Genomic DNA, 12,250 nt, shown 5'->3' on the forward strand with positions numbered 1-12,250 from the left:
TGGACGCTAAGAAGGAGGTGAAAGCCAAGCCCCCCACCCCATGAGGCGTCCAGGGGGTCTCTCTCTGGTTTTCGGGTTGGGAAAGTCCAGCCCGGGGACGCGAGGGACGGCAGGTCCCTGGCATATTGAATCCACCACATTCACAAATGGCACAGGTGTGTGCCGCTTCCGGGTGAGATGCGGGACAAGGTACCTGAGACCCGCAGGCCCCCCGCTTGCCCGCGGCCCAGCCTGGCAGGCAGGACGGCGCACGTCCAGGACCGGCCCCGCGATGCCGGTTCCTTCCGGGGGCTCCTCCCGCAAGGCTGTCAGGAGCAGTCCCGCTCCTCCTGGGGGCTTTTCCACCCAGCTCCCCGCCTCTCAGAGGCTCTGGGTGGGGGGACCTGGCCGGTGGGCTCTCTCATCCTGACGAGGCTCCCTCTGGCCCCCATGCAGGGTGAAGACGGCTTTCCTGGCTTCAAAGGCGACATGGGCATCAAGGGTGACAGGGTGAGTTTTTCAGGGCAGGTTGGGGGGGGCAGGTGGGGGGTGCTGAGGGAGGGGCTGAAGGGCAGCGTCTCCGTACAGTGGTGACACCTCGGGGGAGGCTCCTGACCACCTCAGGGACAGCAGGGACCTGAGGCCGGCTCCCTGCCTCCTCCTCAGCCTCTAGCCTGAAGCCGTGGCCCCTGGGCCCTGGTGCTAACCCCTCCTTACGGGTCAGCTGTGGTGCCCTGGCCCCTCTGCCCTGTGTCCTGACCTTGTCCACGAGGCCGATACCCTGGTTTACAGGGCAATTCTTTGGCTCAAGAAGGGTGACAGGTGCCTGGGAGAGAGGGAGGGGCTGCAGAAACGGCCCCACTCCCCAGGCGTGTAGCAGCCTGCCCAGGGCCCGGGATCCCTTCCCAGCCCTTCAAGCTGGGAGCACCTCTTAGGGACAGTCCGCCACTCGTGGACCCTGGCGGCTGAGGGGCGAGGGAGCCATGAGTCTGCTTTGTCCTGCAATGCATGTTTCCACTGGGGGCGGTCACGCAGCCGTCCTGCCGTCTGCTGCTGGAAACCAGAAGTCAGAGGAGGGCTCGGCAGAGGGGACCAGGGTGGCACGCTGAGCCCGGGCCATTGCCCCCTGCTGCCCTTGGCCGGCACCCCGGGCCTCCTCCTTGTCTGCACCCAGGCCTCCCCGCCTGTACCTTGGGGACATTGGATGGGGTGGCACTTGGGCCCTTGCGTGTCTGATAGACCCTGTGGGTCTCCCGTGCTCCAGGAGCCCCGGCCAGGGCCCTCATGGTCCATTCCGATACCTCCTGGGGCTTCGGGAGAAAGAGACCCTCCCCCGGCCCCCGAACAGTGACTCCGCTCTGTTTGGGCAGGTAGCTGTTCAGAGCACCTGCTGTCACCGAAGTTATTCCAGCCGAGAGGAGCTGGGGTTGGGAGAGGTGGCCGGAAGGAGGAGTGTGGGCTTGGAAAGGTGGTGGAACGGCTGCCGCCCCGCAGAGTCCTGGTCTCAGCGGGGCCAGGACAGGCTTCGTCACTTGAACCGGCCGAGGGGCTCCCCCGCGGCCCCGACCCCCGGCCTGGGATCCGGCCCCTCGCTCCCAGCCTGGGCGGGGGATGGGACCGTGGCGTCCCCCTCACCTTTGCTTTCCCACCTGCAGGGGGAGATCGGCCCCCCTGGCCCCCGAGGGGAAGATGGCCCCGAAGGCCCCAAGGGTCGCGGAGGTCCCAACGGCGACCCCGGTCCTCTGGGACCCCCTGGGGAGAAGGTACGTGACGCCGGAGCGCGACCGGTTCCCTGGGACAGACCCTTGCCCACGGCCTGGGGTGTCCAGGGGATGACTCGGCCGGGCTGAACCCTGCGTCCTGACACAGTTCCTGCCCCGCTGGCTCCACCCAGCATCCTGGCCCCCACAGTCACGCTGGAGAGCGCCTTCCCCCGCTGTCCCCGAAGTGCAGGGTCTGAGCCCGGCAGCTGCCTGGCTGCATCGTCTTTCACAGCGGGGGCGAGGGGGCGCCTGACAGCGGCTGCTCTTACACCTGAGGGGGGGGCTGCCCGCCCTCACCTCGCTCCCCCCACCCCCTACCTCAGCCCTCACCCTGGCCTGCCCCAAGGCTGGCACTCTTACAAGAGGGCTGAGCAAAACCTCTTACAGAAACCTTCTTTGATTCGGGGCATTTGCTTTCAGCGCTGCTGCCCATCCCGCTCTCGGACCTTGCTTTAAACCGGTCCCAGATCTGGGGGAGACACCACCCCACAGGGACAGACGAGGGTCTCTCATGATGACCGTGTCCTCGGGCTGGGACCCACACCCTGCCCTGGTCCCCGGCGGGCGTGCTGGCGCTCTGCTCCGAGAAGCGCCAGGCTGGCCGGGCAACCTGCATCCGTTATTTCCCCAGGGAAAACTCGGAGTCCCCGGACTGCCCGGCTACCCAGGAAGACAAGGGCCAAAGGTAAGGGGCGACCTCGCGGGGTTGGACAACCGGCCCTCCCACGGTCACCCATCCGCCATCCCCGCGGTGGCTGCCGTGACGCAGCAGAAGGTCACGGCAGCCGTGCCTCCGTGCTGCCCTGGTCACAGCCGTTGGCAGTGATTCGGCTGCGTGGGAAGCGGGCGGCGGGGCCCTCAGAGAAAGGGACCACCCAGCCGCGGCACAGGCTGCCCCGGGTCCGCAGAGCCTCTGGCCTGGTTCTTTGGGTTTTTCCCCCGAGAACCTGTGTCCCCCTCTCGGCTCTGATTCGCTCTGGAGATGAGAAGGTTGTTTGCTCGAAACCGAGGATGAAAGCAAGACGGACTCTTTCTTATAGGGAATCATGTTCTCCTTTAAACTGAACAGCTCCTTACGGCTTTTGCACATCATTTAAAGCATTACTTTATTTATTTTTTATCCCCCACCTTTTATTATTCATGCTTCTGCCTTTAAAAATAACCGGCTGCCTGCCCTCGAGACGTAATTAACAGCCAGAGAGAACACCCTGTCTCTGGGGTTGGCGTCCACGCATCCTGCGTTCCTCTGGGGTCAGCCCTCTGGACGCCCCCTTGTTAGCGGAAGGCGGGCCCTGGGGGCAGGGCTGCACCTCAGGTGCTTCCGTGCGGCTGCTGGAAGTGTGGAATTCTGATGCCCCCACTCGGTGGGTGAGCCCACAGCCACCGCACGGGGAGATGGTTTTCCTTTGCCGTAAAACGGGTTTTGCTCCAGGATCCGCCAGCAACGTAGCCGCCGACCGCAGCGTTGTCCATCGTATTTGGGTGGAGAGCATCTGCTGGACGTGCTTTCGCTCCTGATATGTGTGTCCCTTTCGGGGAGGAGAGGAGAATTTTGGGAGAGATGGGGGGCTGTGAGGCTATAGGTCAGGCAGCATTTTGGAAAGATGAGGGCAGAACTGTGAAAAGGCCGGGACCGTTTGGACAGAGGCGTGTCCAGTAGCTTGATGGACGGGTGGGGGTGGATGGCAGTGGCCGGAGACCACAGACTCTCCCGGGCGAGGACCCAGCCTCTGAGCCGAGCGCCGTGAAGCCTGCTCCCTGGGTTTTCCCACCGTGAAACTTGGTACAACCTCCCGTTTGGAAGAGTAGGTGGGCACGCGGGTGTTGTGGCCAAGGTCAGCCCCGTGAGGTCAAGGTTTGAAGAGTGGGTACACTTTTGTGGTCTAAGCACATCCTGAGGTCAGAGTTTTAAGTCACACAGGGGATAGAGGCTGAAGTGGTGCCTCAGACAGGGTCACGCGGGGCTCACTTCGTAGGTGCTTGGCTGTTGGCCTAATGGAAGCCATTAACTACCTCTCTGGCTGTGTGCACCCGGTGGAGTTCTAGAATTAAAGAGCTGGGTGGTGCTACAGTCCGTGCATAAATGTGCATTCGTTTCTGACTTCATGAGCCATGCTTTATTTGGAGGTGTTTTGGGCGATAACAAAACAGGACAACAAGGCGCAGAAAATAAATGCCATACATGTGAGATTCACGCATCACCTCCAGCTAATCTCAGTGGTACACGTTCCCTTTTCCCCCAAACACCAGTGTTTTGCAGGCATGGGTGTGTGAGGAGAAGGCTGTGGGGGGGGAGGGGAACGTGGTTAAAATTCCGTTCTGGTTTTTAGCTTTGGGGCCCATGAGATGCTCAAGAAGGATTTACTGAGTAGGTGGTTTGGCGGATGGATAGAGGAGTAGACAAGTGGCTCTTTGGATGGATGGAGGGTGGGTGGATCTTTGAATGGATGGAGGGTGGGTGGATGGATGGGTGGATGGATGGATGGATGGAGAGATGAGTAGATAGCTGTTTAGATGGATGATTAGTTGGATGTGTGTGGGTGGTGGATGGTAGGTGGTGGGTAGTGGGTGGATGGGTGGATAGATGGATGGAGAGATTAGTAGAGAGATAGCTGTTTAGATGGATGGCTAGTTGGATGGTGGGTGCGTGGTGGATGATGGGTGGATGGGTGGATGGTGAGTGGTGGATAGATGAGTGGATAGATGCTTGGGTGGGTGGATAGTGGGATGGTGGGTGGGTGGTGGATGGGCGGATGGTGGGTGGTGGATAGATGAGTAGATAGATGCTTGGGTGGGTGGCTAGTTGGACGGTGGGTGGGTGATGGATGGCAGATGGTGGGTGGTGGATGGATGAGTGGATAGATGAGTAGATAGATGCTTGGGTGGGTGGCTAGTGGGATGGTGGGTGGGTGGTGGATGGCAGATGGTGGGTGGTGGATGGATGAGTTGATAGATGCCTGGGTGGGTGGCTAGTTGGACGGTGGGTGGGTGGTGGATGGCAGATGGTGGGTGGTGGATGGATGAGTGGATAGATGCTTGGGTGGGTGGCTAGTTGCATGGTGGGTGGGTGGTGGGTGGCAGATGGTGGGTGGTGGGTGGTGGCTGGTGGGTGGCGGGTGGCGGTGTCCAAGGCCATGAGCTCTGACAGCCCCTTCCTCCAGCTGCAGAGGCAGCATCGCCGTCCCTCTGGTCAGGCTCTCATGCTTCCTCCCTAATTAACTCTCTTTCAGGGTTCCATCGGGTTTCCTGGATTTCCTGGCGCCAATGGAGAGAAGGGCGGCAGGGTAAGGGTGGTCTGGCCCCTGCTCGGGCGGCTCCATCTGCAGCCTTGGTTTCTCTTCAACGCGTCCTGTTTCTTTCTCACCCACTTTGCTGCCAAAACTGCTTTCCAGAACAGCTGACCTTAAGCCTTTAGCGCTAAGCGCTGGTGGCTCTGGGAACACGGGGCTGGGCGGTGAGACGATGGAAGGGGCTGTGGGCCAGAGAGGAAGGCGTGTGTGTGGGGGGGGGGTGGCGCTTTCTCACCACGACCCGGCAGTCTTTTGGCTCATTAGTGAGATCCAGATTCTTCTTCCAGCCCCAGTGACCTTTCCTCCTGGCTCATTTTAAAAGGAAGGAGGAACGGAGTTTCACTTTGCATTTCCCCGATTCCGCTGGTCCAAGCCCAGGGGGCTTCCCTCCCTGGCTGTGTCCAAGCTGCCACTGTCACTTGACCCTGCTGGGTGCAGCGTGCTTTGGTCCCCTTTGCTGTCACTGTGAGTGGAGGTCTGAGGGGCCAGGCTGCGGGAGCTGCCCCAGCCCTTCCCGCTCCAGCCCCTGAACCTGCGGGGGGACGTCACGTGAGCACTGTTCCTTGGGCAGCAGGGGCCAGCGGGTCCTCCTGGGCCTCTGAGCTCTGAGCCGGCCTTGTCCATGGGCCGGCGGGGTGTGTCCAGAGCAGGCCTGGTCCCCCCGCACAGACCACCCCTCCTCAGAGCCCTCATGCCCAACTGGCATCCCTGCGTTGGAGCAGAGACCGCACGGTCTCCGCAAGGCGGGGAGGAAGGCTTCTAGGCACCCGGAGTCTGCGTGCACGAACGTGTCTGCCAGCGTCACGAGGCCGAGAAATGGGGCTTTGCTGAGCGCAGTCGACACAGAAGCGCAGAGACCGCTGTCTGTTCGTCTCTAGAGGGGTCCACGCTGTCTGAGTATTTACGTCTGTCTGTCTATCGTCTTCCTACCTGTCTGCCCCGTCCTTCCTTGTAGGGACAGTCTGACCGGCGTCTTTGGGGAAAGGCTGTCACTTGTGAGAAGTGACCCAGAGTCCTGTAAGCGTGGGCACCACGGGGTGACGGCGGAGGGGACAGCCCCCCTGCTGGTGGAGGGCCCCGCCTTCCACACACCGCGTTGCCATGAGACTCTCCCGAGAAGGGTCTTGGTGGCCGATAGGGTCATAGGTGTGACCACGACCCCGTTCCGAGGAGGAGCCGGACGGGGGACCGGGCCCGTGTGGTGGCGTGGAGCAGCGGAGGCCTGGCTGTGGCCCGGGGGCCGGCACTCTGGCCCAAGCTCTGCTCCCCTCTCCTGCCCCTCCTGCCTCTCCGCCTCCCCCACCCCCACCGAGTAAGTCACACAGATGCCTGGATGCCCCGAGCCCCCATGGGCCGTGGTTCCAGTGCCTCAGCACCGGGGGTCGCCAGGGTCACTGCTGGACACAGGGGTGGTGGGGACGCGGGGAGCCTGGGACCAGGAGGCCAGCTCCTGTCCTGGGGTCCGGACGTGGCTCCCGGGGCCTGGAGCACGGACCCCGGAGGGAAGGATTGAGTTTAGGACTTGGAGTGATTTTCTAGTTTCGTGTGGCTGTACCTCGGACAGGGTGGCCACGGGGGGGAGGGCGGGGTGGCACAGGTGCTGGCTGTCACAGGAAGCCGTGGTCAGGTCATGGCCAGAGCGCACGTCCACTCGTCATGGGAGAAATGTGCCTGGAGGACGCGGGATCCAGGGGCCACGGCCGTGTCTGCCGCTGGGAAGCACCCACGGTCACCAGCTCACGGAGAACAAGTCAGCACCGTGGCTTTACGTCCAGGCCGGCGGACATGCACGGGTCTGAGACCCCAAGTGGTCACAGCTCAACAGTGGGCTCCCCTGTCCCTGCACCCAGCTCTTCCCGTCCTGCCCTTGGAGAGACAGACGCCTTTATTCTGGAAGCTTCCGCTGGAGGAGGGCGGCCTCTGCCTTGGCCTTCCTGCGCTGGACTCTGGGTCTCCCCAGAGGCTCTGCCCTGAGCAGCCTGCCCACCAGCACCCTGACCACCTTCGGCTCAGAGGCCCGAGTGTGTGAGGACGCCGAGGAGTCCAGGGAGGGACGGTCACCCAGTGGTGGCCTCCCCAGCCCCGTCCTGGCAGTTGTGAACGTCCAGCATCAGCACCCGTCCTCCTTTCTCGTCCTTTCCAAGGAGTCACAGGCTTGTTCTGTGTCACTGAGTCCAGCCGCTCACGTGCACCTTTGAGCACCTGCTCGGCCCCCACGTCTCAGTGCCACGTGAGCCCTGGGGACGCCATAGGAAAAGCCCAAACCCGGGCCCCGGGACGTGAACGAAGCTGTGACGGCGGCGCGAGCTGTGGGGAAGAGGAAAGCGGGAAGGCAGGGAGGCCGGCCTGGAGGAGGAGGCCTGAGTTGAGGGCAGAGGACGCGGCTCCGGGTGGAGGGTGCTGACCAGGCCCCGTGGTGGAGGCGGTGGGAGGGGCTGAGCCCCCAGGGTTCAAAGCATCCCTGCCCTGCACGTGACATTTAAAACGTCACCCCAGGAGTACCCATTGTGGCTCAGCAGGTTCAGACCCCTACTCGTATCCATGAGGAAGCGGGTTCGATCCCTGGCCTCGCTCAGTGGGTTAAGGATCCGGCGTTGCCGTGAGCTGGGGTGTAGGTCGCAGACGCGGCTCGGATCCCGCGTGGCTGTGGCTGTGGTGCAGGCCGGCAGCTGCAGCTCTGATTCGACCCCTGGCCTGGGAACCTTCCTGTGCCGTGGGTGTGGCCCTGAAAAGACACGAAGAAAATAGAAAAAGTGATGCCCGAGAATCCCAGCTGAAGACGACTGCCGTTTGGACGGGAGCAGCAGGGAAGGTGGTGAGGAAGGGAAGTCCCGCGGCCTCGGTGCTCGTCCCCGGATCTGCTCCACGAGGAGGAGGGCCCCGCGGGCTGACGACCCAGGAGCCCACCCACTCCCGGGGTGTGGAGGTCAGACTCCAGGCCACGTCTCCACCTCCAGGCACGTCTGCACCAAGGCTGCAGGCGGGACACAGAACTGAGTCCAGTCTGCACCAGCCGGCCCCCAGCCCAGCCCCCGGCGGGAGCCCCGCGCCCCTGCCGCTGTCCTCAGGGCAGCCCGTCCCCTCCGCTTCGGGATCTGCTGGGCATGGCTGGTCCCTGGGGTCGCTGGTGTGACCGTCCCCACCACCCCTCGGCTGTGGAATTCAGAAGCCCTGGGGCCACTTGGAGAGAAATTCATTCTCTTCTGCAGCCGGGGCTTCTAAAGTCTCCGTGAAGTGCCTGGCCCTGGGGACCCTGCCGCCCATGGAGGGTGCCCAGAGCTGGCAACCCTGAGTGACAAAGGACAGGGGCGTCTCCCAGGAGCCAGCACAAACTCAGTCGTCAGGGGAGCACCAGGAGGCACCCAGGCCGGTCCTCGTGTCACACAGGTGGAAGAGCGCGGGTGTGTCATGAATTTCTGTGTGCAAATACTGATTCGAAGCCAAAAGGCGCCGCCGGGCGATGCGAGGCTGGAGGGCAGAGGCACTGTTAGAAAGCATCCGAAAGGCCTCCTCGTCAGAAACGGTTTTATTAGATTCATTTCAAGACGCGGGACTCGGGGAAGCAGTTGTGATCGTGGCCGCCAGTGAATGAGAGATGGGGAGAGAAAACGCATCAGGTGGCTTTTGGCAAAAGACAGATGCATCTTGGGCTTTATCGTTAGAAACCAGAAAAAAAAAAATAATTCCGGGAAATGAATCACAAGTGGTGAAGATCGAGGGCCTTTCCCGTCCCTTCCTTCCACGTGCTGTGGGTAAACTGCACTTACCAGCTCTCATGTCGCTGCTTTGAGGGGAAAAAAAATGCAATGCATTTGTTTTCCGTGGTTTGCAAAATGCAAAACAAGAGCAGAAAAAAAAGGAGTCTAAATTCTATTAGAAGGGAAGCAAATGGTTCTTGGATGTATGATTTATATATTAAACTGCACGTTTGTTCGTCCGCAGAGCCTGTTGAAAATTTAATGGCTAATATCCTTAACTGTAGCAAAAGTAAATTATGTATGAAAGGGGTTGCCTGTCTTCTCTTTTCTTGCAATAATGATCCCCCCACCCCTGCTGAGAGCGCGAGCCTGGAGAGAGGAGGGGGGCGGGGGAGGCTGATGCTTTGAGGGAAGGAAACCAGATGAGGCCGAAAGCATCCATCAGGCGGCAGGGAGAAAATTGGACTTTGGAAGGCCTTGTCCAGAAACGCAAAGCCGTGCAGGGGAGTCCCTCGCCCGGTGCGTTCTCCCCTTAGAGCTGAGATAAGGAGGGTGTCCTTGCTAGCTTCTGCCTTTGGCGGGGGCAGCGGGGTATGGGAGGGGGGGGGGTCTCTCCATCACCCAGGCCGTGCCAGGTGAGTCTGGAGTGACTGACCAGCACCCCCTTCTCCTTTGATTCTAGGGCACACCTGGGAAGCCGGGACCTCGGGGACAGAGAGGCCCAACGGTAACCATGGCCTGGAGGGCGGTCTCCCGGGACAGGAGGGCCTGGTGGGGAGCGTGCGGGGCGGGATGGGGGTGGAGGTGTCGAGGCCGCTGAGGATTTGAGCTGACCTGTCCTCTCTCCCGTCTGTCCAGGGTCCTCGGGGTGAGAGAGGCCCAAGGGGCATCACCGGGAAGCCTGGCCCCAAGGTACGTGTTTGGTCTCTGTGGCCCCGGCCCGCGCCGCAGCTGCTGGAAGGTCAAACAGCTGCTGGTGCCACAAAGCAAAGGGGTTTTCTCTGGGGAATTTAGGAAGGAGGGGGTCCCCTCCAGCAGCCCGTGGATGGTAGGGCAGGTTGAGTCACGTGGCTATGGCCCTGCCGCCCTGCAGAGGCTGCCTGGGGCTCCATCCCACGGTGGAACTTTCCAGCCAGCAGCCCCAGGGCTCCAGGGGGCCGGGCCCAGCCAGGCTCTAGACAGAGGCCCCACCTCGTCCTGATGGGGACGGAGGCCTCAGTTCTTCCTTGAAGAGGGGTTGGATGCTGCAGAAACATCTTTGCCTCCATGAGGGCCTGGGCCTCCCCCACTGCCCCGTCTCCTCCCCCTTGGGGGCCTGGACAGCAGCTCCTCCGGTCCGTGTGGAAGCAGACCTCGGCCAGGCAGGCTCTTCCTTTCCGGTCCTGTCCGGTCCTGTCCGGTCCTGTCCGGGATGGGCTTCCAAAGCGTGTTGCCACCCCAGGGGACAGGCCTGCTGGCGGCTGAGGTGCAGAGCCCACGGCCTGGCGCACTGACCCAGGGGCCACGCAGGGGCCTGGGTCCTGTCTCCTCGTGCGTTTGGAGGCATCTACTGGTGGGAGCACGGCCTTCATCCCCCAGGAGAAGGGTGCTCTCCTCCTGGAGACGCCGTTACCCTGCTGATACCGGCTCCCGGTCAGGGTGCGGCTAGAGGCCAGGGGACAGGTGGTCTCGGGGAGCCGCGGATGGCTGGCTGGCCCGCCGCTCTTTCCGGAGGAGCTGGTGGGGCGATTCACGGATGTGTGCACGTGTAGCACGGACCTCTGAAGCTCCAGGGGTGTCGTGGGCTGAGTCTGCTCGTCAATAGAGTAATGATTTAAAAAAAAGATTATAAGCTTTTCTTGTTCTTTCCTTCCCTTCCCAGGGCAACTCCGGAGGTGATGGCCCGGCCGGCCCGCCAGGTGAACGGGTGAGCATCTGGAACACAGGCCGTTCCCGGCCGCCCCCTCGCGTCCCCGCTGGACTTCTTCCCGGGTGGGCTGGGGAGAGGGAGGCCGGCCTTTGACCCCGCGGCAGGAGAGGTTCCTCAGATCCGAAGGTGGAGCAGGGAGGGCCTCCCTGGCTGTAAAGCTGCAGGTCCCGGACTTCCCGTTGTGGCTCAGCGGTTAACGATCCCGACTAGAATCCATGAGAATGTGGGTTCGATCCCCGGCCTCGCTCAGTGGGTTGAGGATCCGGCGTGGCCGTGATCTGTGGTGTAGGTCGCAGACGCGGCTCGGATCCCGCGTGGCTGTGGCTGTGGTGTAGGCCAGAGCTCCGATTTCACTCCTAGCCTGGGAACCTCCACATGCCGCAGGTGCAGCCCTAAAAAAAAGCTTCGGGTCCTGACTGCTTGGCCATGGGCTTTGGGTCTGGGGCGGTGGCTGGGATGTTGGGGAGCTGGGTCCTGGCCCGTGCTGCCCCGAGGGAGCTGGCCGTGTCACCTGGCCTCCTTGGGCCCGTGACCGCACTTCCTTTTCACGTGGGTCAGGGCGGGACTGGAAGAAGGAGAGGAAAAGCCGCGGGAGCAGGTGGAAGTGGCGCCTGTGCTTGGGGAGCCCACGGGTGGGGGAGCCGCTGGCCCGGGGGTGGGAGGAGCTCCGTCTCACACAGGCCTTCTTCTGTCCTCAGGGACCCAATGGACCCCAAGGACCCACCGGGTTTCCTGGACCAAAGGGGCCCCCGGTGAGTAATGTGCTGTCCCCGTGGGGCCGGCCCAGGGGCTCCTGGGGACGCTGGTCTGTCCCAGGGCCCCGGCAGCCTCCTTGCGGTGGGAGGTGGGGAGCGAGGCCGCCGGGGGGCTCTGGCTGAGGGAGCTGCTTTGGGGAGCACGGGCCCCTCTCTCCTTGAGACCATCGCGACTTTCTAGTTGGCGCTGCAGCAGCGCCCTAGGTGTGCCAGGACACAGGAGCACACACGCACGTGGCCAGTTAACCACAGAAGCGTGTGCTCACACAGTTTGGAGGCCCCAGTCCAAAATCCAGGTGTCAGGGGGATGGGGTCCCCCGGGGCCCCAGCGAGGATCCATCCCAGGTCTCGCAGCGCCTGGCGGCCACCGCCACCCTCGGCCTGGGGAACCCCCACCCGAGCTCTGCCTGCGCCCGCGCCCTGCCTCCTCTGTGTCCCTCTGTCCTCGATTCTCCGTCTCTGTCCACCGGCCACTGCAGAGGCACCCCCCCTCAGCCAGCCGGACCTCACCGGGCCTGGGCACATCTGCCGAGACCCTGCTTCCCAGCGGGGCCCATCCCAGCTTCCGGGGGGCTTGGGTCTCAGCCTGCTGGGGCGGGGACACAGCTCAGCTCATGGCAGATGCAGGGTTCCTCCCTCAGAAGGAAAAGGCCCTGATGGTAGGAGGTCCTGCCCGAGGGCCGTGCTAGGGGCAGGGGTTAGGGGGGCTCTGGCTGCAGACCAGACCGGCGCCCCCCCTGGCTGGACGCTGGGGAGCTGTCCTCTTGCTGCCAAAGGTGACAGCCGTGTGACCCTCAGGGCGGTGGGGAGGGGTTGAGGATGGTGGGCAGGTGGTGGGCTCCCACTCCGTCCTCAT

General features: G+C 62.8%; 1 protein-coding gene across 1 annotated transcript in view; it reads left to right on the top strand.

Moving 5' to 3' along the window:
* COL5A1 (collagen type V alpha 1 chain) overlaps positions 1-12,250 on the top strand; it is a 150,556-nt gene that overhangs the window by 101,625 nt on the left and 36,681 nt on the right. Inside the window, 8 exon segments of the mRNA XM_047768868.1 lie at positions 436-489; positions 1,635-1,742; positions 2,374-2,427; positions 4,973-5,026; positions 9,413-9,457; positions 9,589-9,642; positions 10,592-10,636; positions 11,338-11,391. Of these exon segments, the coding sequence (XP_047624824.1) occupies positions 436-489; positions 1,635-1,742; positions 2,374-2,427; positions 4,973-5,026; positions 9,413-9,457; positions 9,589-9,642; positions 10,592-10,636; positions 11,338-11,391 (468 nt within the window).

This window comes from Phacochoerus africanus, chromosome 2 (assembly GCF_016906955.1).
Source record: "Phacochoerus africanus isolate WHEZ1 chromosome 2, ROS_Pafr_v1, whole genome shotgun sequence".
In the NCBI taxonomy this organism is placed as follows: domain Eukaryota; kingdom Metazoa; phylum Chordata; class Mammalia; order Artiodactyla; family Suidae; genus Phacochoerus; species Phacochoerus africanus.